The sequence below is a fragment of the Ascaphus truei genome, chromosome 8 (genome assembly GCF_040206685.1).
Source record: "Ascaphus truei isolate aAscTru1 chromosome 8, aAscTru1.hap1, whole genome shotgun sequence".
NCBI classification, from domain to species: domain Eukaryota; kingdom Metazoa; phylum Chordata; class Amphibia; order Anura; family Ascaphidae; genus Ascaphus; species Ascaphus truei.
This window is the reverse complement of record NC_134490.1, coordinates 21,862,933-21,890,713: the sequence shown is the minus strand read 5'-3', so window position 1 is coordinate 21,890,713 and position 27,781 is coordinate 21,862,933. Positions and strand designations below refer to the sequence as shown.

At 41.9% G+C, this 27,781-nt stretch overlaps 1 protein-coding gene across 1 annotated transcript in view; it reads right to left on the bottom strand.

Moving 5' to 3' along the window:
• NPFFR1 (neuropeptide FF receptor 1) overlaps positions 1-27,781 on the bottom strand; it is a 95,179-nt gene that overhangs the window by 27,485 nt on the left and 39,913 nt on the right. The window contains exon 2 of the mRNA XM_075610765.1: positions 24,366-24,671. Coding sequence (XP_075466880.1) covers positions 24,366-24,671 — 306 coding nt within the window. The remainder of the gene's footprint in view (positions 1-24,365; positions 24,672-27,781) is intronic.

Sequence of the window (27,781 nt, the reverse complement as noted above, 5' to 3'; positions counted from 1 at the left end):
GGAAAATAGACTCGAACAGTCTACCAAGGGTTTTTAAGCTGCTCTTCAATATTATATTTTTTTCACATTGGTGGTGTTATATATTTGTTTCACATATTGCTGATGAAGCGCTATGTACATTAATGGTGCTATATAAATAAAGACATACAATACAATTAAGATTTATTTACCAATTGTTCACTCTTTAATCATTTTTCACACTGTGTGCACGTACATTGTAATTTTTTGCGTTTAAATAAGTCACAACTTAATAGTATCCACTTAAACTGTTTAGAGCCCCCCGATTACACACCCCTCAGATTTGTTATTTCCCATCACTCTTATTTTAGGCTGTGGAAATTATACATGGCGAACTCCCTGCGAACATTGTAAAAAAACAAAAGAAAATATGAGTTCTCCAAGTCCGACACAAATTGCCAGGTGTGCGAACTTTAGCCGAGAGTTTGCTCATCTCTCTTCCTAATAAACTGATTTGGCATGAAGACATCAGATAAGTGCTTTGCCTGGAATATTTATTCTGCATGTCATTTTCTATAATGATTGCTTAGGGTCCAGAAAAGGAGGAATAATGAGCAATTAAGAGACCTGTATTATCATAGCTAACAGTCTTGAGTGTATAGTAATAACATATCAGCTATTATTGCCTGATTGATGTTGATACATTTCCTAAGTGTGGGAATGAAAGGGTATTTCATGAATTCATTACATCTTGACTTGTACTAAAAAAAAGGCGTAAATTGATATACAGTTGATAAAGTGCATGACGTAAAATGATGTTTTCTGCGGAACATCTGCTGCTTTTATATTTAACAGGATTAACGTCACAAACATTCAAATAAAAAAAAAACAGTGCTTTAAATTTGCATTAAAGTTAAATCCTGGTGATTTGATGTTTTCATTAAATAAATCAAGTGCATTAAGGCGTTTTTTTTTTTTTTCATTTAAAATTATTTTTAAAACTTCCAGAATTTAATTTACAGCAGGGATGCGGGGTCATTGTTTTATTTCTTCCAGCGCTATAAGAAAATAAGGACATTTACACATGTCCCCGTTCTGCCACAGAGCCAGCTAGGAAAGGGGAAAGGAAAAAGCAGGATACTGAACATGCCGTAAGACAAAAACAATGAAGAGTCTAAGTCCGCGTTTATAGTGGGTATGACGGTGCGCGTGTGCGCGGCGTGAACAGTCCTCTTCTCTTTAAGGCCGTCCATAGTGCGTGTGACCGATTTTTGAAAAGACAAATAATTTTGTCTTTTTGCGCGACGCCTGGGTCACATGCAAGTTCAGCCAATGAGGGCGAACCGCTCATGTGACGTCACGGCCATGGCTCCTCGTCGCGCAAACCCTATGAGCACAAATCACTCGAGCAACAGGCACCATGCATTCCGTCACGCACGTGCCCACCATAAACGCGGCCTAAGTGTGCTGTGGACAACATAAGGCCCTTGAATGCTCAACAGGGCCACACCAACAAATGAGATTTATTTTGCAGAATTTGGTACAATGTAATATTTGTGAAAGAATTTCTAACATTCATTAATCTGGCAGGAGAGTGGCACGGCCCCCCCAGCACTGCGATCACCCAGTCAGCCCCCTTCCATTCCTCAACAGTGGAACGAGTCTTGTGCTCCATAACAGCACAGAATGCGATCTTTCCTAGCAAAACGAGCCGCCATTTTTTGACATTGCTACTGTCATGGGCCCTTGGAGTGCCAGATCCCATGATAGAGTAGCTATGTCTTGTGGCACTGACGGGTTAAATTGAGAATTCAGTGACTTAGTATGAGTAGCCCCCAAGGGTAACGATCACTGCCTTGCACTGTATTTGCTTTAGTGCAATTTGTTTGTGTAAGGTTGGGTGCAGGCATTTTCTTCTGTTTTGCAGACCTTGTCTGTTTTCATGTGTTTGCTGCATCAAGAATATATCCTGGGTATATAGTCATTCCCATGGGATGGGAAATCTGTTTATCGTAGGACAGAGGTATCACTCAATGGGTTTGCATGTGGTCTTTGTGCCCCACATAATGTACGATGCACAGCTGTGTGTTATACATTTTTACCCCTGTGCAGTATTAATATGATTTACTCTTTTGCTGCTATATAACATAAAATGAAATATTTCAGAGTGAGCTGTAACAAATTATCATCTGGACAGCAATAGCAGAACAAATGTAATTGCTGAAATACATTCATTTAAAAAGAATCAATTACAAACCATTCTATTCTATTAGTCTGTAACATACCCAGGTATTCAATTTTGACTATTTTATTAAGAACTTTATTTCATATAGGCCTTTTTTCCCAAGGGACTCAAAATACAAAATGACAAAATAACACGCAGTATATAGAATTCTACAGGCGCGGTCCCCCAGGAGCAGAGCATAGTGCTGCCTATAGTGGACTTATTTGATGCAAAGACAAAGTTAAACTGCACCATTAGAAAAGGAAGGAATTTTAGGATAACTGGAGGAGGCAAACTGTAGGACGTTCTCAGGACAACTTTTGTTGGTGCTGATTTTACATACCTAGGAACCTGCCAAGTTTCAGAAGCAAAGTCCACCAAAGATTCTAAGGTGACGTTCCCTGACCATGGTGTTGAAACAGGTACTCGATCATAGTGGAGTCATTGGGAAGGCACTAGGGGTTTCTGTGCGATATAGCCCTAATCTGCAATAGTGAGTGTAACTAATCAAATACAAATTTAAAAGGATCGGGTATTACTTTTGGTCTATTTTATAATGGCCCTTTTCCCAAGGGACTGAAAATACCAAATGACTTTCACAGTCCCTGCCCTGAGGAGTTTATAATGCATGATTGGTGTCTTTGGCAGAGAGAGATAAACTAACTTGCTCATGATCACAAGGAGCTGACACCGGGTTTTGAAATAGGCTGCGAATGGCACTAACTGCACGTGACAACACTGACCTTGAAGCACTGCTACAAGGTCAGTGTTGCCATGGTCAGTCAATGCTTTTACACACTGACAAAAGCAAAGAGACTGCGACGCACCACCAAAAATGAAGGAGGGTAACTTGGATACAAAAATAGCTTTAATGGATCCTTGGGAAATGGACGTCACTCAACATTTGTGATGTTTGTGATATGACTTAAAATGGATGCAAATATACTTAAAATATGTTTGTGATATATCAAAATTTGATTTTTATATTTGCATTTATGACTTATGTGTAATTCTTCCTATATCAGCATTATTTTGTGTTATTTATAGATTGATTTAATTATTCATTATTCTCTAGAAATATATTCATTTATAATAGTTAATTAATATTTAATGACTTCTATATTTTTGTGGTATCGTGTGTTGAAAGGCAATCTTTCTAAAGAAGCTCTGCCTTTTTTTTGATACTTTGTTCTTAATTGTCATGGGATAGTGTGTTGCCATTTTCTACCCACTTTATTTAAATATTTAGAATTTTAGATAATAGGAGTTATGTGGAGGATTTGGCACCTCCGGTTCCTTGTTTACATGTACGTTGTCAATAAAGTTGGTATAGATTTTTTTATGTGTTACATACCATGTGTGATGACGTACCAGCATGTCAGCTGATGCGTGATGACACGGAGACCGGCTTTTTTTGCCGGGAAAGCAGGGTATTTGAAAGTCCCGACGGAGGCTAGCTCAGAAGGGACCTTGAGAAAGCGCTGTAAGCGAGAAACATGTCAAAGGTCCATTTGCCAAGGATCCATTAAAGTTATTTTTGTATCCAAGTAACCCTCCTTCATTTTTGTTGGTGCTTCGCAGTCTCTTCGTTTTATGTCTATTAACCTCCACAGACGACACACGATCAGGCCCGGAACTCAAGCAGTTATAAAGTACGTCTGACTTTGTGCAGTTATAGTCATTTACCTTACTGGAGAAGGCATACAGTATGGGTGTCTAGGGGAGTGTTTACTCAGTATGACAAGGACATATAAGAATATTCTATGCCATTTATCTCCCTGGATGCTGCACGCTCTGGTATGAGTGGGGCGAGGTAGGCGTTATCTTATTCCCCATTATTGGATACCCTCGAACGTATACTCCATATACATATGCAGTGTTCGAGAAACCTATACATTTGCTCGCCCCGGGCGAGTGGATTTAACCCCCGGGCGAGTAAATATTGGCCCAAGCAGCACACGTTTGGTACTAGGTGGCGAGTAGATTTTTTGGTGATTTGTCAACCACTGTACATATGTATGGGCCGGATTATAGCCATATATTTTATAAGAAATGTTTAAGTTTAATGAGACCTCAACAGTCTCTTGTTGCTAGGAATATTTTGGATCCCCAGATTCCATTGAACTTGCAATCCTTTACACACTGAGCTAATCCTCCAGACCTAATTTTGGGGTAAGTTACAGTACATACTTAGGTAGAAAGTCTAAGAAAGTGCTGCTATTCAGAGCAGATATCTTCCTTAAAGAGAAGACCAAAGATAACCAATAAACGTGGAATCTTTTTCCAATAAATGATCTGATTTTGTGAACAAACGACATTTGTTTTGCTCACTAACACGTGCACTCTTCCTTTATTTGCTAACATCATTGTTAAGAAGCCCAAGGCCAAAAATCTATGATGCATAAAGTATATCTTTTCACATCTAATCTAATTTATTTTACAACAGAGTAGAAAGAAAGCAAGAACTTGCAAAGCCAGATGGGAAAAAAAACTCTGTAATATTTTAGCTTTATAAAAAATACAATTGAATTTGGAATGTATAAAATGACTGCATGATTTATCATCTTACAAAATATACAGGGACATGACTGCAGAATAAATCCTTGGTGTATTCACCTAAAAAATTGTTTCTTAGATTAATAGAGCTGGATACAGTAGCAACAGTGAATTACAAAATAAACGATTCTGTCTGTACAGTCTCAGTGTATAGTGCAGTCTCAGAATAGAACCTGATTGCCCTATACACTGACACAGAGCATAACTTGACTGCATTAGACACAGACACGGAGCATAACCTGACTGCACTATACACGGACACAAAGTATAACAAGACTGCACAGAGGCAAGGAGTATAACCTGACTGCATGATACCAACAATATGTGTACCGAACACCACACCTGTGTGTGATTATGTGAAAGGGGTTAAAACCTCCAGCTATCCAGCTGGCGCGCATCCCTGCAGCACTAAAAATGTGCATTATCTTTCCAGAAACATCACACTATACCTCAATTACACTTCCACCACCAAGACTAAGGTCTTACCCTCTGGAGTCCTTGGTTCACTATACTAGAAAAAATATGTAATTAACACACAAATTCAATGCAGCAAAATGTGTCCGAAAATGCAGTTAATCTCTTCCATAAGGTACTAGGTTCAATCAGAGCCCAAAGACAGTACTTGTTACATTTAATAGATTGAATATACGAAAAGTGTGCAGTGCTTGTTTACAGAAAATGAATGTTACAAAAACATGCAACAGATAAATGCAGACAGTTTAATAAAATAAAAGTATAAAACTGAGAACCTATGTTACCAACGAGCAATATTCGATATCTTGAAAGAGGTGTTGAAGATATGAGAACTCGCGTGTTATTGCTATAACACCCCGCTTAATAGAATTCAGATTTTGGTACTATCGGGCCCTAACGTTTACAGAAATAACTTGTCCTTTGACAAAACCCAGATTAAAGGGCTCACCTTTTCGTGGGCATGGTAATCTCCTACTCAATCTTTCCTTGACCTTTTAAGGCTGGGAGAGAGGATGATTTAAAAACCTAAAGAGAGTATAAAATACCCCATAACTCTCTCCCTGTAACCCTTAGAATAATGCTACCCTCATTGCATTCATATGATTTTTTGCCACGGGCGTAGATACCATTTTTGCTAAGGCAACGTCTAGTTTTGAAGGAGAAAACAAATATTTGAGAAATACAACCCAGACACCCTGTTCTATTTACACATACACATTTTTTTTTTAATGGTGAAACGCACCAGATTGTAATTATTGTACATTATGAGGAATCTTTAAAAAGGAATATCGTGACCCTTTTGCTGGCCATTGAGGATCCAGGAATTTTTATGATGCCCCCTTTGAAGATATCATGGTCAGATCAGGTGAAATCTCTGGTACATCTGTATACCGTCACCAATCACTTCACTTATTAACCTATTTCTTTGTCATTGTTTCATTGGCACATAAATGCAGGCACAGTGATGACCCAGGTTACCCTCACAGAAGACATAGAAAAATAGGTATTTTAAAAATTAAAGTTAACCACTTGGTTGCTGTATTGTTAAAACAACTGAATAGGTTTAAAGCATAATCGTGACACTGAGTATATAACCTGACCCCACTATACGTTAACACTGTGTATAACCTGACTGCACTATACACTGATACCGCACAAACCCTGACTGCAATGCATAAGTTTGAAATAGATTTTGTGCTTTAAGAGATCAAGTGAAACGCACTGGTGTAAAGCACAATACATGGAGGGATTATTTTGTTAAAATGGCAGGATAACAAATAAAGATTTACTGTTTCATTTTTATGTGAGATTGAGCCAGCTGAGCCAATGTTAAAAAGCAATGAAATTGTAAATTCAATAGACCCCTGCACACTCCCAGTGTGATCCCTTGGAATTTGCCAGAGATCAGATTGATCCTCTTAAACTACAGCGGGCATGCTCTGGCAGACAGATTACCATCTAAAATGCGGTATAACAAGATCCCAATAAATCTGTCATCTGCCTGCCATTCATGGCAATTGGGAATAATGATGTGTTTGGCAGTAGCTGATTGTAAAGTGTATGTTGTAGCAACCGGGATGGTTTGCTGATTGTCCTTTCTCTTGATCAATTTATTGAATGATACAAGACAGGTCCTGCTTTTGTAACCTCTTTTAGAAAATGTAGTCATCATTTTTGCTGCTTCCTTTTTATGGGCTATACCCTAATCCACAATCCTCTGTACCCGCATGAGTTAAATTGAGGGAATTAGGATGGAAAGATTTTTTTCTTTCTTTCTTAAATCTGTGGTCAGAGCGCCGTCCGTTAGTGAGATTAACACATCCATGTAACATCCACAACATTTGCAAGTTTAGTAAATAGTATCTACCAAATTGAAAGCAGTTCATTGTAAGCACTGAAGACACATGTTGCAGATGGTGCTGTACATGCTGGCGCACGCCAGGAAGTGCAATAAGGTGTTAGCCTTGGCCCTTTTTTGCACATGGTTAATGCATTTAGAATGGCTGCTGCTCCTGTGCGATGTGTGTCTCACTGCAACACACCAGTGGAAGCAGTAACGGCTGCTACATCTGTAGAAATCTGATTAAAAAAAACTTGTACATCTACATTAGCAGCTATGGCCTTGGAAATAGCCTCCGCACCATCTATATTGGGAATGGCCATCTAGAAACAATTAACATCCATAGTGCGCTGTGTTACATCACTCAAGGATCTTAATTTGCACAGAAATTAGACCAAAGCAGTTTTGAATGTACACTCACAACCGGGGAAACCACGGGATGGAAAGAAACGATCATAAAGACATGTAAATAAGCAATCAAATTTATACACTATTCATTTGTATGTCAGTTTAGTCCTATTGGTACCAGCTCCCTTAAGCAATATTAAGTACAGCTGTAACTTTGGGTTCAGGCCCTCTCTCTTTGCGGGTTCTACACGTCATCCTCTCCCGAGACGCAGAGTCCCACCTAGCAGACTTAATGGCCCATCGGATTAACACAGCAGGGGGTCTATGGGTTTGAATGGGACTCTTGCTGTGTGAATCTTACCGGACTGCACGTGTCTGTAAGATAAGCACACTAAGAGGCCTATTCTATAAGCCTCGATAAACCACTTATCGAGCACTTATCGATCAAAATGCCTCCTGCTATTCAGTAAGCCTCGATAAGTGGGCGATAAAGGCATGAATTGCCAATTTTTTCAGCTGTCAAAAAAGAAATTGCTGGGTGACCAGCGATAAGCCACTTATCAGCAGGTTCTGAAACTAGTGCAATTTTAGTAGCCTCGATTAGCTTATCGAGGCTAATTGCGGCTCTAGAATGGCGAGTTTCTCCCAAAATCCTTACGCCAGGAAAAGTTGGCGTGAAGCTGGGGAGAACCTGCAGAGAAGCCGACGAGAGAGGACTTAGGGAAAAAATGCTTTTTTTCCTGCATCGGATTGATGCCGGGTGTCTCCGGAGCTGATACCCATTAATATCAGCACCGGAGGCCCCGGCATGATCCCATGCAATAAAAATGCATTTACAGGCAACTTCATTACCTTAGCGGCTAACCGATAAGGCAATGAAGGGGTTAACAACCAGTGCCATGTTTATTGTGGGTAGTGAGGATGGGCGAAGGTGGTATTTAGCCCTTGATGGGTGTTTAGGCCTTGCGGGGGGTTGCGGGTGTAGTTTAGCCCTTCATTAACATAGCGGTTAATACCGCTAAGGTATTGAAGGGGTTAACCCCTCCTGCTACCACCCGGTAGGCTTAAACATCCATCTTTGTGGCTACTAACCCCTTTATCCAATCCCTCTACCCACAATAAACAAAAATATACACAACAACCCTACTATACCCACCTCTACCCCCAATAACCACCCCCACCCCTCCCCCCCCAACACATACAGTAATGTGCAAAATTACTATTATCCACATATGGATAATAGTGCATTTGCCCATTATAAAATAAAACATTAGCCAGCCAGCATAAATAAAGTAAAAAAACGTTCAACTTACCCCTGACATCATGAAGGGCGTCCTCGGCAGCATACTCCAGGTCCATGTCCTCTGATGCCAGCAAGAATACAAGAAAAAATACAATCTAATGACCCCTAACCCCTTAATCACCTTAGCGGTTAATAACAGTTATAGTAGGTAAGGGGTTAATCCACCCTCCCCCGCTATCCACCCAGGAGGTCTAACCACCCACCCTGGGACCACTATACCCACCCTCTACCCATTGATTGGCATAGTGGCACATCATACCCATGTAATATGGGCATGATAAGCCACTATAACAGTCAATTGTCATCTTAATAAAGCATGAAGGCCAAAAATACACAATAAAAAAAAGAAATAAACAAGCACCTAAACACCGCAATTCATGAAATAAAAGCTCTAGCCAACAATCAATTAAAGAAATAAAAGCACTAACCAACAAAACAATTAATTCATTTAAAACACTAGCCAACAAAACAATTAATTAATTTGAAATGCTAACCAATCCTGAAATGTCCTAAAATTAAGCCATCCAAATTCAAAACATTTTAATCCAAACACTAAACAGAAATCGAAAAAATAATCAATAGAAAACAAGCATTTGGCAAAAAAATTATTGGCTCACTGTATTTATCTGAACCCCAAAGGGGCACAGATGAATACAGTATTAATACAGTATTAATCAGCAATCAAAAACATAAAAATAAATAAATACAATGAAAAAAGACAATTACATACATTCAATATTTATCTTACCTTTAGAAGTCTTCACCCTCCGAATCCCGTCGTATCAGGAAAGCTCTCGACCCGCGACGTCATCACCAGCAATCCATCTCATCCACCTTGAAGATCAGGAACAGGTAACAAAAATCTTCTCTCTTTAATCTTCGTTCACCTTCTATCTTCATCTGTCATTATTTTCTTATTTTCTTCTATCTTCATCTGTCAATTCAAAGAACCCCATTGTAAATCCAGCAATGGAAGTTGCCTCTGCGTCTTCTTGAGCTAAAATGAGATGGAACAGCCCTTTTATAGGGCCTGTGACGTCACATTTTAGGGTCAGATGGTACAGCTCCAATCCGATTGTATCATAATGACAGATGAAGTTAGAAGGTGAAGAAAGATTAAAGAAAGAAGAATTTTGTTCTCTGTTCCTGATCTTCAAGGTGGATGGAGATGGATTGCCGGTAATAACGTCGCGGGTCGAGAGCTTCCAGATAAGCCGGGATTCGGAGGGTGAAGAATTCTAAAGGTAAGATAAATATTGAATGTATGCAATTGTCTTTTTTTCAGATTTTTTCATTGTATTTATTTATTCTTATGTTTTTGATTGCCCATTGACTGATACTGTATTACCTTTTCCTTATCAGACATACAAGTGATCATTTTGTCTAGGTAGATATTATCTACTGCATTAAAATCACCCCCAATTAATCAGATAGGAATTATTTCAAGAAACAATTTTACTAACTAAACTAGAGAAAAACACACTGCAAAAAACATTGCGTTTATAACATTACCGGTATATTAAACAAATTCTTTTCTATATTATGCCATCTGGGTCTTCCGGTTGCCTACATAAATTGAATAAAATTACAACCCCCTGTTTCTTACTATTGTAAGAGGCGAAATAGCAAGATTGGACCCATTCTCTGTTTTTTTTCCTTCTTTTTGTTGTTGGTTAAATGAGGCTCCTGCATGAATGTTATTTCTTCACTTAATCTCTTTAAACGTGTAAAGATTTTCCTCCTCTTGAAAAGGGAATTGATTCCTCCAACATTCCAGGAGGTACATTTGATAGTATCATTCGTCATGGAGGATAAAATATGAGCGGTTTATACTGCATTGGAATGCCTCCGACCTCTTCTCTCATGTTTTTGCAGATGGCCTCACCACATGTAGGTAGGACTTGCATTAGGTTTACCGCATGTTACATATTCTGGAAGTGTGAACAAAACTTCGAAAACAAAGCAGTTAACATTGAACAAAACACAACATAGGCATTCCACAGGAATAAAGAGGTTGTGAACAATATAACTTGGAATGCTGAGTGGTATTTTGTTCCCTGTCCTTGTGAACTAGCACATGACTTGTGTATGTAACAAGGGTTAATACATATGTAGCCATGCCTGGTTTGGCTACCGGTCTGCCTCCCTGGAATGCAAGCCGGGGTAAGAGCAGGCAGTGCCAGTACCAATCATGGGTTTTCCACACAGGCAGCTTCCTTTAGTGACAGGGGAGGAGGTGGGGCTAGGTCTGTGTTCTGCCCAATCCTGGGTTCAGACGTAGTGCCTTCCCTCTACTGTACTTATGGGAGATGCAACCCCAAATTCATTAGTGTATCTACCGTTGAGAGAGACAAGGTATCACGCAGGGCTGCTATGCACTGGCAGGCCCTGGTCCTCTTCCCTAAGGGGGAGAGAGAGTGATTACCTTTTCCCCTGGTCCTGCTAGAGGGCTAGGGACTGCTGTGGGGGCCCTTGACCCATAGTGAAGGTCCAGGGACCATCCTAAATTTGGAAACCAGATCAGTGACTGTATTGGGCAGGGCAGCCTTGATACTGTGGTTGCAGAAGAATAAAACCGGTTCCAGTTATCTATACCTCCTGCCTGGTGTGTAATCTTTCTGGGGGGAGAGGAAACCGTTTCTACTGTGGGAGATTGCCTCCATACATCTGGAGCCTACAGCAGATGGAGGCGCTGTGTACCATGGAGTAAATGTCGGGTATATACCCCAGAAGCCTGTCCTGCAGTCCCCACGACCATCGGTGGACCACTCAGTATCCTGTGAGCTAACAAGTAGCATGCACCATACACTTGGTAACAGGGCAATCTCCCAGAGGGTGGGGGAAACACTGTTACACATACAACTATGCAGCTGACTTATTTATCTGCCTAAAATGAGTAATATCTCCGCCTAAGTTGTCACAATATACTAATAAGTCCAGGAATGGGAGAAGGGGAAGGGAGGGGATGGGGGATGCTCCCGCGTCAGCAAGAATGGAAATAGTAATAACTATTAAATCATGCCAAATACTGGTGCAAAAGAGGATAGGGTATATGTAGACAGACAGAGAAAAGATTCCTCCCTGAATGCACTCAGAAAGGCCTTTCTGAGTGCATTCAGGGAGGAATATTTTCTCTGTCTGTCTACATTGTCACAATATACCTTGAGTCGCTACCACCACCGTAAATAGTTCCAATTCTTACCTACAGAGTTTTTGGCATCTGTGTATTAGGGAGGATGTCAAAGGACATTTAAAGATGACGCATCGGAGTGATAAGTATGTGACTCAGAGCAGCAGCAAGGGATATAAATGGAGCGGAGGCGCGGGACATGCCTTGCCCGCCCTGTCCCGCACCACTCCGTCAATGGCCCCCATTGCTGTTGCTGCCACCGCTCCAAGTCCCGCGCCCGCCTGCCACTCCAAAGCCATCTTTAAATGTCCTTGTATATTGACGAGGCTGCTCAGGACTTGGACATTTAAAGACGATACTGGGGTCAGAGCCCACGGCACCCCTTTTCGGTTGGCACCCCGGACAAGTGCCCCGCTAGCCTGCCTCTTAATCCAGTACTGAGTGTATATCATGTATTAATACCATATTAATGTTATTAAATGCAACTCTTGAATGTGTTCAATAATAAATCAATAACATACAAGATAAAGCCAAAGTAAAAAATACAAAGTATCAATACAAAATATATATATATATATAACAAATAGTGCTACTGTATATAAAAGGGATGTAGTCAAATTCAAGTGAAAGTTCTAAGCAGTCCTCTGGAATCTTATGCCGCTCTTTTTAGCAGGCAGAACAGTGTGAGTGTGAAAATAAATTTTTGTAAAAAAAAAAGAAGAAACAAAGCGCACAAAATTCACATGTAAAGTTCAAAGATTGTACTGATATTGAAAGTAAAACCGTGTGTGTGTGCGCCTATGGTACACACTTACTGCCACAATAGTAAATGGAGCATACAGGTAGAAATACCTTACTGGTACAGGTCCGAAGTGAACAGGCAGATAAGACAGATGCAAGAATTTCCACTAATTAGTGACTGATGGTAGATCTCTTAGAGGTCCTACAGACCTTTGAAATCCAAGGTAGAGATGACAGAATACATAGATGTGTAACGCTGACTGGACGGGTGTAGGATGTTCTCATATGCCAGCAGATGACAAATCACTGGTCACTACAGGTCCTCTGGAGTCCTAAAAGTGGTAATATGACTTGCTAATGTGCCAGTGGGACCGCCAGCTGGTCGTCCGTATCTGTAATCCCTGACACACAGGTAGAATTAGTGTGTCTGGACAGAAGTTTCTCTGTCCTGAATGTGAGATCAAGTTACACTTGTACAAACAGCTGCAGGCACACCTGTCAGTGATGAAAGAAGGTACAGTCCGCATATCTAGCCAGCCAGACTCCAGCCCACAGATGTCCTGATCGATCCACTGGGAGTACTGGATTTGCACAGTACCTACGCTGTCCCAGAAAGGGTATCCGACCACCTCTATTACAGTACCTTCGTCAGCTGAAATCACAGGGTGACCATGCTGGAGGTCTTTGGGTTGAATTGACTCTGGGATTCTGATCATTCAAACGTTATTCCTTCTCGATCCATTTTTGAGTTCATCTGGTCTTGAGGTTTTGTTAAATCTCTCTTCGAGATTCATAAATTGCAGCACTCAACGTTTTCGCAGATAGAGAAGCTTTTTATTATTCAAAGTAACTTTGACCAATTTACTATACACAAATTATCACATAAGTAAACATATTATTTTCTAAGTGAATTTCTTGTCAAGCGCCCAACAAGATCTTTTTGTCTATCTGACATTCTAGCAATATCTTTCTACATATGTAACAGGTTTTCCCCCACCCTCTGGGAGGTTACGCTATTACAGGATGTCATGTGCTGGTTACCTGCTGGTTCACAGAAGCTCTGAGGTTCCGCCGTTATTAGTGGGGAAGACAGGGATCAGGCTTTTGGGGTCATGGTTGGTTCTCTTTCACTGGTGCGGCGCCTCCATCTCTTGCAGACTCCAGGAGTGCTGGAGGCAATCCCTGCAGGAGAACTCTCTTCTGCTACTCCCCCTGATTAATTGCACTCTCATGCAGGGTATATAAAAGAACTGGATCTCTTTATATTTCAACTCAACAAATACAGCCATTAACTGATTCAACTCTATTCCTTCCTCCGGATGGTCCCTGGAATCAACCTAGGAGGCTTGAGGCCTCCAGAGTCTATCCTCTGCTCTTCCCTCACCACCTGGTGGGATGAGGGGTAGCTGTCCCACTCCCCTAAGGGAGGGAATGGAATGTAATCAGAACCCTGACTTCCCACTCCCAGCAATCACTCTCTCTCATGGGAGAGAACTCTCAGAATTTGGCTGTGCAGCCCCTTATGTACCCCGTGGGTACTGAGGTCTGAGGGGCAGTACACAGGCCTTAGCACCCCCCCATGTCACTCAATGGAGTTGTTTACTGCAGGGGAAAACCTGGATTGATCCCAACACTGCCTGCTCTGATACCAGGGCTTACGTGTTAGGCACGGCAGATTAGTAGCCAAAAAGAAGACATGGCTACACATACAAGGAATTCAACTTTCGACTCCAAAGATCTATCCTCCAAAGATCTATCCTCCAAAGATCTATCATTGAGCGCTAGCACACCAGCTGTCACAATCTATTCAAACATAGACTATTTTTTTAGGAGGTGAATTAAGGAAATTCTTACATGTTGTAATTCTCTTTTTTATAAGGATTTCAATTTTCGGAGAGTGGAAGTTCAAGGTTTCTTTAAAGTCCGAAAGCCTTTGCTATATTTCTGTCATGCTTGACGGTTAGCGAAGAAGTTATTGTTTTATCTCCATGAAATCTTAATTTAACTGAGCAAATGTAACACAGAAGTACTTTAGGAGACCCACAAACTTTGTCTGCTATGTCTTTCGCCATATCATTGGGAAAGGGATTGGAATCCCAACCCCCAGATCTTGGCCATTTTTTCTTTATGCCCTGTATACAGAACATGAAGGCCAAAGCCAACACCATTGCTTATTGGGGGCTCAGTTTAAAAAGATTGGGAACTACTGATCTGGAGGGTTATTTACTAATGTTGCTCTGCTGAAAAGGAATTGCACTGGCTTTCTATTGGATTCCTTTCCTTTTAGTAGATCTGGTGCTGTTTTTTTGCACCAGGTTTCTTGCAGCTGGGAGACTTGAAGAAATGAGCGCCCAAGTGTAACGTTTGCACTTATTTTTACCATGGCTACCATTTACCATCATTATAGGGAATAAAGTGTCATCCAATCCAGGACTAAAAAATAAAGTAACCCCTTTTCTGCCAGAGGGGTCAATACTGCATTGCTCATCAGTCTCCCAGCAACAAACTAGTTAAAAAAACAAAACACCAGAAGGATCAAGTAAACCAAAAAATTATTCTATTCATGTTGGCTATATTGTTGTACCAGTATTGTGCCTGCTTTGTAGTTGGGCTTTCACCTAAAATGTAAATCTTATTTATTTTTATTTTTAAAGGCTTGTTCTCGTTTGCGAGTCCAAATTATTTGTGACTGTCACATTTTTATGAGGTTTATATGTCATTTCTTATTTTTCAATACTGGAGATAATTGTGGTACAAATCTATATATCATCAAATTAGAAAACGAGGAGGTTTTGTTTTACATTCCTGGCGGGCTAGCATTGTTGAGTGCATTTTCTGGAGAGAAGCAAGAAGCTCTCCACCTACAAAGCCAACAGGAGTGGCTCTTCGTCCCGGCATCCTCTTGTCATCTCTCCTTGAAAATCGGCAGAACAGAAGACCCGGCATATACGGTGCTTCACCACCTCTCGTACATACATATGTATCCAGACTCCTTTTTTATTTTCTCCAGATACCTCAACATACCCCAGATTTCAAATGCCGGGGCATAACTCAAATAAAGAAACATTTAGACGGTTACATCTATATGACGCATGCCACATGCCTCCCCACAGCAAGATGGTGGTCTGTGCAACATAGCTCTACCAGTGGGCGATCGGTCGGTACTTTGAGTAGCCCCGGGTACCTGTTTTGAGTAGCCCCAGTCCACCTGTTTTGCTCTCCTGCATCATGTGTGTCTGCTGCTTGCCACAGGAATGGCGGGGCAGAGTTCAAACTGAAATAGTAGATGACCATTTTCCTGGAGAGTAACTTTTACTTAACAAGTAACTTTTCGTCGATGTAAGACATGACTGGATAACAAAGGTTGGCAGAGATTGATGCACCGACGGACACGTGTGAATTTGTAAGGGTGAACTTATGTATCAAATACTCAATTACCAAAGTCTCCCAACGACCATATTGGTACAAACAATTTAAGATTGATGCATTTTCTGCTCCCACATATTTATTTTACGGTTTTCCCCTTTTCTATCATCTGTAGCAAAAAACTAAAATAACTGTGGAGCTTATTCCCAATTATTATATGGGATAAGCCTTTTTGAGTGTGCAAACAATTTAGTGATCTCAGTTGGTTATATGAAAGATAAGAGCGGAGATGAATTGGAAAGATGTGTAGTTGAATTCCATGATATTCAATTTAATAGAGTTAATCAGTATTCTTTTTTTAAACATAAGTTTATTTTAATCTTGAAAGGGCAATTAGGATACAGTACTGTAGTTAATTATTCTTACAGAGTCATATGTTGGGTAAACCCTTTGCTTTTGTATAGTGGTAAAGTGAACACAGGCGCAAACAAATAAAAAGTGGACACTAATAATAAGTGACTAATCAAAAACTTAAATAAGTGAAAAATGTGATCAAATTTAAGTAAATACAGTTTCACCCCCTGCTCTGGAACCCACTGGAAGGGGTAGTCTTCACTCTTCCCCCACAGTAACAGCAAAACACACAAAATCCACGGGGAGCATGGGGAGGAAACAAAAATAAATTTAAGTGCAGCAAAAATGACAATGTGAAAAAAGCCTTCAATTGACTTGGCTCTAATGAATTGACTACTTACAAGATGTAAGAGTCAAAAAGGCAGGGTTGACTCAAACGGTCAGAGGTAAGTGGATGATGCAGTTGTCATCAAGGTGGATCAGGTCCCCAGGATCACGTACCCCAATGTAGAGAGAAAAACTGGCATAGCGCAGATCACTCAAGATAAAAATAGCTTTATAACAATAAAATATTATACTCACATTCTAACAATAAAAAACGGGCATATCACACTGCATTAGTGTAGGAAGATTTTAGCCAGCTGGCTCACCGTCCCACAACGTTCCCCCACTCCTCCGCCTCAGCCTCCGGTCAGCTGTTTAGACTGCTCCGACTGGCGTGTGACGTCACTTCCGGTTTCGCCGCTCGGTGAGGGCTGGATCCTCCTGCAACTCCTCTGCTGTATGCTCCTCTCTGAATAAGACTCCCACTCTACGCGTTTCGAAAGCGACTGCTTTCTTCCCTGCCTGCCTTTTTGACTCTTACATCTTGTAAGTAGTCAATTCATTAGAGCCAAGTCAATTGAAGGCTTTTTTCACATTGTCATTTTTGATGCACTTAAATTTATTTTTGTTTCCTCCCCATGCTCCCCGTGGATTTTGTGTGTTTTGCGGGTAAACCCTTTGCTTCCAGAGGGGCGAAGAGCAATGAGGCGTAAATAATTTTTTAAAATATGTTACAACATGTAACTTTCCAATAAAAATGATATGGTAATTAAAGACTGTTCTGCACAGATGGTGATAAGTTTAAACCCTTGAGCTTTGCAATGATTTTCTGAAGGGGTGAGACCAGCGGTACGCAAACTGGGGGGTGCTAGATTTTCTGGGGGCCCGGCAGTTATAGAGGTTCCACGCTCTCCCCAGGCATTTAAATTAAATGCCGGGGGACCTCGCGTGGCCTTACTTTCCCTTCACTTACCTTCCCGTGACGCGACGGCATAGTAACCCGGCGTCAAATGAAGCCGCGTGGTCATGTGATGACACTTTACGTTACCATGGCGACATGACGTCACAGGACCCCACGCGTCATTTCACGACGGGGTCGAGTGGTGGGGAGGGGGGCACGAGGCGCCGAGGAGAGCAGGCAGGGGTGCGCACGGGGAAAAGTTTGCGCACCCCTGGGTTAGACTATTACTAAAGATGACAGAATTATCCTGGGTACCTGACTTATACTGGAACAATTTTGCTGTCCATAAATAGTAAATGAACTACAAAGGTTAGTCATGCATGAAATGAATAGTAAGAAGCAAAATACATTCCCCGATGTTGTAGCAGAGAATGGAGAGCAACACTTGGCATTTCAGTTAATGATGTACATGGTGGTTTAGTTTCTATCTGATGGGTTCTTATTTGATTCTCTTTGTGATTTTGGTGATGGATATTTGGAGCTTTGGGTAGCTTCCTCTATGATTCACATGTTTTTTTAAATATATGCAGACATTATTCTACTTTGCAATTGACAAATCATTTTCAATCCCTAACATTCCTAATCTTGCCTGTAAAGTGCAACACGGATTCAGTGAACATATGGTAAGTGGCCTCAGTGCTTGCTGTTGTTTCGAAGGTTAATTAACATAACTGGTAATTGCCCCCACATTATTTATTATATTATTGTACTTCTAAGCAGAATCAAAGCACACTAAAAATGTGGAAATATTTATGCAGCTATACGCTACTAATATTTAACCAATTCCTACAGCATCTACCACACCTTAAATAAGTTATGGCGGGTTAAAAAAAGTGACAAAAGCCTTCCACCGTATAGCATACAGCAAATTAAAGAATTACTTGTGAGCACATTCACATGTCTCAGACTGGTCTGCAACCCTGCTTTTCACCGTTACCTCCTAGCATACAGTGCTTCCACTGCAGCAAGGGATTCTGGGTAATGGCATGTATGTATGTCTTTATTTATATAGCGCCATTAATGTACATAGCGCTTCACAGTAGTAATACACGTGACAATCCTATAAATAACAAATAATACAAATAACAGATCATGGGAATAAGTGCTTCAGACATAAAAGTAACATTGTAGAAGAGGAGTCCCTGCTCCGAAGAGCTTACAATCTAATTGGTGGGGAGAATGTACAAGGACAGTAGGAGGACATTCTGGTAAGTGCGTCAGCAGGGGGCTAAGCTTTATGTATCATGTGTATAGTATTAGCCACGTGCTACTCATATGCTTCTATAAGCATGTGTGTCTTATGGTGGGTCATAAAGGTGGATAGAGACGGTGATAGTTGGGTATTGAGGGAAAGGGTATTTCAGAGGTGTGGGGCAGTCAGTGAGAGGTTTAAGGCGGGAGAGGGCTTTAGATACAAAGGGAGTAGAGAGAAGACATCCTTGAGCCGAACGCAAGAGTCGAGATGGTGTACAGCGATAAATTAGGGCTAAAATGTAAGGAGGGGCAGAAGAGTGTAAAGATTTAAAAGTGAGGAGGAGAATTGAGTGTGAGATGCAGGATCCAGGAGAGGGATTTCAGCAGGGGATACACAGACAGATTTAGGAAAGAGTAGAGTGGTTCTGGCAGCAGCATTTAGGATAGATTGTAAGGGAGGCAGGAAGGCCGGACAGCAGGAGGTTACAGTAATCAAGACAGGAAAGAATGAGGGCATGAGTCAGAGGTTTAGCAGTCGAGTAACAGAGGAAAGGGCGTATCTTTGTAATATTGCGGAGGAAAAAGCGACAGGTTTTGGATACGTTTTGAATGTTAGATGAAAATATGAGAGAGGAGTCGAGTGTGACCCCTAGGCAGCGTGCTTGGGCTACTGGGTGAATGATAGTACTTCCAACAGTAATGTGGAAGGAGGTAGGAGGGCCAGGTTTGGGAGGAAGTATGAAGAGCTCTGTTTTTGCCATGTTAAGTTTCAGTCGGCGGAGTGCCAACCAGGATGATATCCCAGAGGGACATTCAGAAACTTTGGTCTGTACAGCAGGTGTAAGGTCAGGGGTTGAAAAGTAAATTTGTGTGTAGTCAGCATAGAGGTGATATTTAAACCCAAGAGATGTGATTAGGTCACCTAGAGAGAGTGTGTAGAGAGAAATGAGCACACAATGTCAACTTTTACTGCATATCCATTTTGACACAGACCCCTATAAACTTATGCCTGCCGCATTACACAGCTTTTCAGCACAGCGTTGGTATAATGCATAGCCAGTAACCCTGCTCACAGACCGCATCTACATTACTTCTTTTAGTGCTGAAGGACCCAGTGAAGTACAGTATTGAGGCGATTTACTGCAGGAATAATATCTTATTGTAAATGCAGATTTAGTATTTATAGCTGTCAGACGATAACGACGACTAACAGCAGGTTATTGGAAGATGACGAGTTGTTGAATGAGAACAAAGAATTGCACATTTAATAAAATGGAAATTAGTTTATCATTAAAATAACCGCCGCATAAAACCATTTCTTAATAAAAAATTCTGTTTGTTATCAAAGTTCCCAGATACAGTATTTTCTGTATAAAAGGCAGACTACGTCCTAAAAAATAAAGTACTTTACTTGTTCTTCTTTTAAATATTTTTTTCTTTTTATTTTTTTAATGCTCATTGATGCTATAAATTATAATATATATTTTTATTAAGAAATGGTTTTATACGGCGGTTTTATATATATATATATATATATTTTTTTGAGCTGCCTTGTTGTCACGTTGGTTATTTATCGCACAGAATATCCAGGTATGATAGATATCCATTGAATTTAAAATACTGCAACCTTCAACTTTTTGTAGGTGACAGGAAGAAACAAATGTAACTAAAGTGTTTATTTTATATTTTTTACATCGTTCCTCATTCAGAGCTGAACTGTGCTATTTTTAGTCCTGTGGATCCCTCCATTTCTGACATACCGGTTTAGTTGGTGTTTTTGCACCCACCAAGCCGGAAAAACAAAATGGCCACCATATACTGAGGATCATGTGAGCCAATAGGATGCTGCAACACTCCCGGAGTGAAATATAGCAGGGTTCCGCTCCCAATGTACTCCAGTTCTAATTCTGTAAAAAAACAAATCTTTAGGTAAAATAGACGGGATCGCTGCTTTAACATATTGCTCCTTTCAAACAACCATCCTGCTGTAACCATATTGCCCAGGGGTGGGAAACTCCAGTCCTCTAGGGCAGGGGTGAGCAAACTTTTTATGCCGAGCCCCCCTTTTCATCCATAAAATTTCTCGGGCCCCCCCTGCTTGATGTAATCAAAATCCCATTGAAAAAAAAACAAAAAAACCCTTTATTAAACGGTATACAATATAAATCCAAATATGTCTAAATACTTACATATTTCAACATCTCGCGCTTGCAAAATTAGGCTGTGTCCACGCTGCCGCTTAGAGCGGTGACATCACCAACTCTCCAAGCATGAGCGCAGGCTGTCCTGCATAATTTTGCAAGCGTGGATCGGGGCTATTTGTGTGTGTGTCTGTGTGTGTTTGTGTGTGGCTGTGTGTGTGAATTGACTGCTGCTGAGCGCACTTCAAAGTCAATTTTGTTTGTCTCCCTAAGCTCCAAGCAATACTTTTGGGGGGCATTCATCCACCTCTTTGCTACCTCCCTTCCCTCTCCCCCCCCCTTTTTTTTCCTTCCCCTCCCTGCTCTTTGTCTTGCTATCCCCATTGTCATCCAAACTCCTACCTACAGTATTATTTATTTTTTTCCGTTTTCAATGTTGTGTTTTCACTTATTTTTTACATTATTTCTGTGCATTCATAGTATGATTGATATAGTGGCAGCCGACCCTTTCACTTGCAGATTATCGCAGTGAAGCAGGTTGCCAGCGGAGGAGAGCAGGAACACAGCGCTATTGCAGGGCAGACACCGGAAGGAAGGGCGTTTGACTTCACCGAGCTCGGGCGTGCTCCTCCCCGTATCTCTGAAGCCCCTGCGCGTGTGCTCACACACTATAACGTGGCCGCCACCTGCACTAACCTGTTCAGCCACCCGCACACATCTTCGGCTGCCCGCCCGCGCACATCTTCTTGGGCGCCCCTTGTGCACAGCTTTTTCGTCCTTGCGCGCACAGCGTCTGCCGGCCCGCGCACCCAGTTTTCACTGCACGCCGCCTGCGCCCCCCTAAATAATCTTGCGCCTCATTGCCCCCCCAGTTTGCGCACCACTGCATTACAACACACTCTCTCTCAATCAATCAATCACCACATACACACACACTCACACTCACCACATACACTCCATTAATCACCACACACACACTCAATCCCCCCCACACACACACAATCCCCACACACACACACTCAACACCCCTCCACACACACACACACACACACTCAATCCCCCCCCCCACACACACACTCAATCCCCCCCACACACTCCACACACACACACACACACTACACACACACACACACACACACACACACACACACACACACACACACACACACACACACACACACACACACACACACACACACACACACACACACACACTCCCCACACACACACACTCCCCACACACACACACTCCCCACACACACACACACTACACACACACACACACACACACACACACACACACACACACACACACACACACACACACACACACACACACACACACACACACACACACACACACACACACACACACACACACTCCCCACACACACACTCCCCACACACACACACACATACACTCCCCACACACACTCAATCCACACACACTCAATCCCCACACACTCAATCCCCACACACACACACTCACCCCCCCCCCCACACACACACACTCACACTCACCAAATACACTCCATCAATCACCACACACACACACACACACTCAATCCCCCCCCCACACACACACTCAATCCCCCCTGGATCGTTGGTGGGTGCTGCCGGAGCCAAGCGGCAGACCCGACGGCCAATCTGGAGGGTGGGGGCTGAGCAGGCAGCGCTCCAGCGGTCCCCGGCGGCTCCCGTGCAGGGCGCCGCTATGTTGCGCAAGTTCGCGCATGCGCAGTGAGTCCCGGGCGGCCCTGAATAGTGGCGCATGCGCAGCAGCGCGCGAACGCTAGCCTACCAGGGAAGGCTCTTGGAAGGGACTAAAAATCCCATGAGCCTCAGCAGCGCTCCATGTGACGCCAGGGAGCCAATAGGGCTTAGGATTGCCCTGCAGCAGGGCTTTTGATACATTTCGCGCGCTGAGCCCACGCTAGTCAGTCAAGACCGGGAAGAGCTAGGGGAAGGAGGTGAGTGCAGGGGTCAGTGACCCACTGCATTAGGCCAGTAACCCCCTAGGCCCCAGATAGGTCTTGAACTCCCCAGCTTGTGGTGCTACAGGGAAAGGCCCTAGGTTAGGGACCCTGTCACTGTAGTACTAGTGTTAGATAGGGACACAGCGGACGCTGCGTTCTCCGAGAAGAGACTTGGGCTCAAGTCTGTGTCCCAAAGAGACAGAGATTATCTCCAGGGTGGGATCGCCCCTGGCGGACCCTAGTGCGAGGAAACACCGGATCAGACGGGATCACCAAGCGCCAGATCCTTTTCGAAGTTGCTTGCAGGCCCGAGTGCAGGAGCGCTCGGCAGGTACCTTCCTAAGTGCACCAACGTATCATATACATATTATCATTACACATAGTGGCAGCGCTGACCACGGGACAAAGGGGTTAGGCTGTGGACACGGTGTAGGGGTACACGGTGGTGGGTAGGTACACTCCTAGTGGAGTGAAAGACACTTGGGACTGAGTTATATTGTGGAGTTACCCTCTAAGGGAAGTATTAGTATTATAAGTGTGTGATTATTCTGCGTTACAGTAAAGTGGTTATATACATTCCTGTGTATGTGGTTATTGTATATGCGGGTCCTGTGTAGGCAACCTTCTACATCCCTAGAACCCTACACAGGTGGAGGCGCTGAAACTGAGAACGTTCCAGAAGATTCACCCCAGGCTCTCACTGGCGGAGGCTCAGGCCTCCTGTGAGCCTGACATGTATAACGCACCACACCTGGTAACACATAGGTTTCCACCCACACACACACGGTATCTGTGATTGGGATAGAGGGAATACCCGTTACACCTGCTTCAGCACAAGTGGCTCAATCAGTGGCTCAGCCACTGATTAAGCCACCTGGGCTGAAGCAAGGCTATCCTGAAAACCTGACCTGTTGGTGGTTCTTGAAGACTGGAGTTGGCCACACCTGATATTTACTGTATAGCCTGTCTCACAGGCAGTGCTGTAAAAGATATCACAGGAGCTGACAGTTGAACAGCAGAGATACTGTACAGAACATGGATGAATGCTGAGAATATCCTTCAACCGTACCACTTGCTATGCTTCAGATTTGATTACCTTATTAATATTTTAGTCGTTTTTTGATTTTCTAAACAGTGATTAATGTACATGAAAATATTCAGATTACAATGATTCTTATTTAGGGAGCACATTGCCTTGTAGTACTTCTGCAGAGGGATTACAGGGAGTCTTTGTTTAACACAGGGTTGTTTAAGAGAGAAAAAAAAGTGACACTGAAGAAAATATGATTCCAATGGAAATAATCTAATTCCAACATATGTGATTGTTTTGAGTCCCTTCTGACATTACTACTAGACAAGTTTGTGGAACATTGAACAAATGTCACCTGGGAAAAAATTGCGGGTCATCTTGGCAAAGAGAAAAATCACACATTTCATTACAGCGTGTTTTAGTTCTGTGACCTGAGGTCGCTCACCTGTGATGAGGTTGTCCACCAATGTGGTCGGCATGCAGAAGATCCCCACCAGCAAGTCGCTGATTGCCAGGTTCAGGATGAACATGTTGGTCACCGTTCGCATCTGCCTGTTCTTCAGCACGATGAAGCACACCAACATGTTGCCAATCATGCACATGAGAAAGATGAAAGTGTAAGCCAGGATAAACATGGCTGCGATGGGTGTGGAGTGCTGATAGTAGAATGAGAAAGTTAAGTTATCTCTGGAGACTTCAGTCTTGTTGCCGTGGCCTTGGGAGCTGATGTTGAAAGTCGAGGCAGAGGGACCTAAGCAAAAAAATAAATTAAAGGAAACCAATATAAGATGGGGGACCTTGGTTTTACATTCAAACTGATGAAAGAACTATCAAAGAATGCGTTTATCCCCAGTTGTAATTGTTGTACAGAGAGAAAGTAAACAGATTTTTTTTTTGTGGAGGAAAGTAAATACTTTTTTCGCAGGGTCATTGTTTGTCATTCCTCTTAAAACATTTGCTAGTTGTTCAACCCTGTAACCTTTAGGCACATATTTACGAAGCAGTACTCTGCCATAAGACAACATTCGGTTCTCAGATTCCAGGAGGAGCATAAAGGGGAAACAAAAAACACAGAGATACTCTAAGTGTAGAGGTGATACTCCTGATGAAGCCTATTCCTCTGGCGAAACGCGTAGAGTGCGAGTTCCTAAGTACCTTGGAGCTGAGGTGAGAGAAGCCGCCAGCTGCCCAGATACTGCCAGACCCTATCCGGAGGTGACGTCAGACGTTACATTCACTGGGACGTGCCAGAGCTGCGGCATCTGATCGCCACACTGTGAGCTACGGTCAGACCCAGGACTAACAGACGTAGGAGGGGGCAGGACGGTGAGCCAGTGCGGCAGATGATTTCTCCCATACACTATATAAGTGTGAACAGCCCATTTTAATTGCATTATTGTTAGTGCACACTTTATATTTTAAACATAAAGCATTTTTGTACTATCTGATCTGTGCTATGGAGTTTCTCTCTCTCTCTCTCTCTCTCTCTCTCTCTCTCTCTCTCTCTCTCTCTCTCTCTCTCTCTCTCTCTCTCTCTCTCTCGGGGGTCTTATCCTGTTGAACACTGTGAACCCTGCTGAGTTCTACCACACCTGTCTTTTGAGTGATAGCCACTGACTACCTGCTACCTCATACCACACCTGTCGGGGAGAGAGGTTAATCCCCCTACACACTGCTTGATTGTATTGTATGTCTTTATGTATTGTATGTCTTTATTTATATAGCGCCATAAATGTACATAGCGCTTCACAGTAGTATAATATAATTGATTATATCTTACGTTTTGTAAGTAGGCCTTTTAAAAGAGCCAAGACTTCATCATAACATTTACTGAATATAAAAACCTCTACAGTTAGAGTATCTCTGTGTGTTTTGTTTCCCCTTCATGCTCCTCCTGGAATCTGAGAACCAATTTCTACATCTTGGGGACAAGTGAAGACGAACCCCACCAGAGGGTTTTGAGCAGGGGGTTCAAATGAATTAATTTCTTGTATTGCACATTTTTCTTTATTTGCACTACACTAGTTTATTTATATTCACTTATATGTATGCATAATTGTGACATACACTGATTATTAATCTATACATTTTTTACTATTAAGTAAGAATCACAAACTAAGTTTTTTGCGCCTATTTTTCACTTTGTTACAATATAAGATAACATTCAGCATCAGAAGATATTTTACGCTTAAAGCTGTAGTTCAATCTGTCGTTTAAAAAAAAAAAAAAAGGTTTTCATTCAATATGTGCACCAATACAATCTACTGTACACACTGACAAGCGATTAGCTAAGTTACTGATCGATCCGTTCTCCTGTAATCAATCGCTGAAGATTCTACTCTGGTTCACTAAATGCATCCTAGATCCTGTTCTACTGCACTGATAGCCAAAGTTCTGTGAGGAAGATCATGTGACCAGGCAGGCACTAGATTCAATTGGTTCACTGCTAGAGAGGGAAGGGCTCAAAAAGGTGATGCTGTTTCAGAAGGGGAAGGGGATGTGACTTTGTAAATGGTTGCTATAGGAACAAAAATGCTTGTTACATTAGAATGCATTAAAAATCTCTTTACAATTGTTTTGTTTCTATTTTTTGAAATGCTACACATTTTCTCATAGTACAGAACTGATTTATTAAAAAAAAACACATGTAGGATATAGCTTGAACTGCAGCTTTAAGTGGGCTGTAATGGGTCTTATGGAAGAGTACCTACAGTATTTGAAATATGGGCTTTAGTGCAATTATATTACACTCCTCTTTAAGAACCTTACTGGGGCTTTCTTAAGCAGTCCATAAACATAACTGGTAGGGGCAGGGACAGCTATGAAGATCGGCTTCCCCAAAAGATGAATACTATGTGGTTAATTCGCTGGCTAGATGGTGGTAGTCTCACTTGCATTGCAAATTCAAGTTCAAGGCTGCATAAGACATGGGGAGATGTTAAGAAAAAGGTGAATAAGGGGGAGAGGAGGGAAGGGAAATGGTGTTGGAAGTTGTAGGTATAGGGCAAGTATATGGGGATTAAGAGGGAAATGTAATGGGTGCAGGAGTTGGGGCAAGGAATGAGGTAAGCACCAAGGAGAAAAGAGCAAGGGATTAAGGGGATGGGGAACTTGGTAAAGAATTGGGGAATGAGTTAAGGGAAGAGGAGGAATATATTCATGAATAGAATATGGAGTTAAGAAGGCGTGGATAAGGATTGAAAAGTTAAGTGCTAGAGGTTGTAACAGTTTGAAAATTGGGACAGGGCCCTACTGTGTATTGTTCAGGATGGGAGAATCTGGAGCACTACAGGTGCAAGATAGCCTACAATCTAGGAAAGGTGGGAAGAAGAGGGCTTTAGCACAGGGGAGGTCTGTAGTCCAGCCAATGTAATGAAGGCGGCAGGCATGGAGGAGCCGCAATCTAGACAGAGAGGCAAGACACATTGCTTTAACTTATTCCATGCTTCATTGTGACATCTTCCAACATTTCTAATTTAGAGAAGTATTTGCTGTATGTAACAACATCTGCAGGGACTCTTAAGAAAAGACAAAAGATGATAATTTGTAAAAATGATGAATAAATGAGTCCTGGTTATGCACACTGTGGAATCTCAAATACATTATGTTGTTAGTTATGTATAAGCCCCTAACCGCTCATAACAAATTCCGATTTTATATTCAAAGATACTTGTAAAGCTCTTAAATATAACTTTAAATTCAAAATGACTGTTATCTGTCTAACAGTTTCTGTAATATGTTGAGTGTTGATCCAAAACCGATGATGTGCCTTAATCTTACAGTTTATCTGAAATGTGTAGATCCTTGGTAATGGTAATATTTTCAAGGGTGTAATTACATTTATGTGCCAAAAACCCTTTC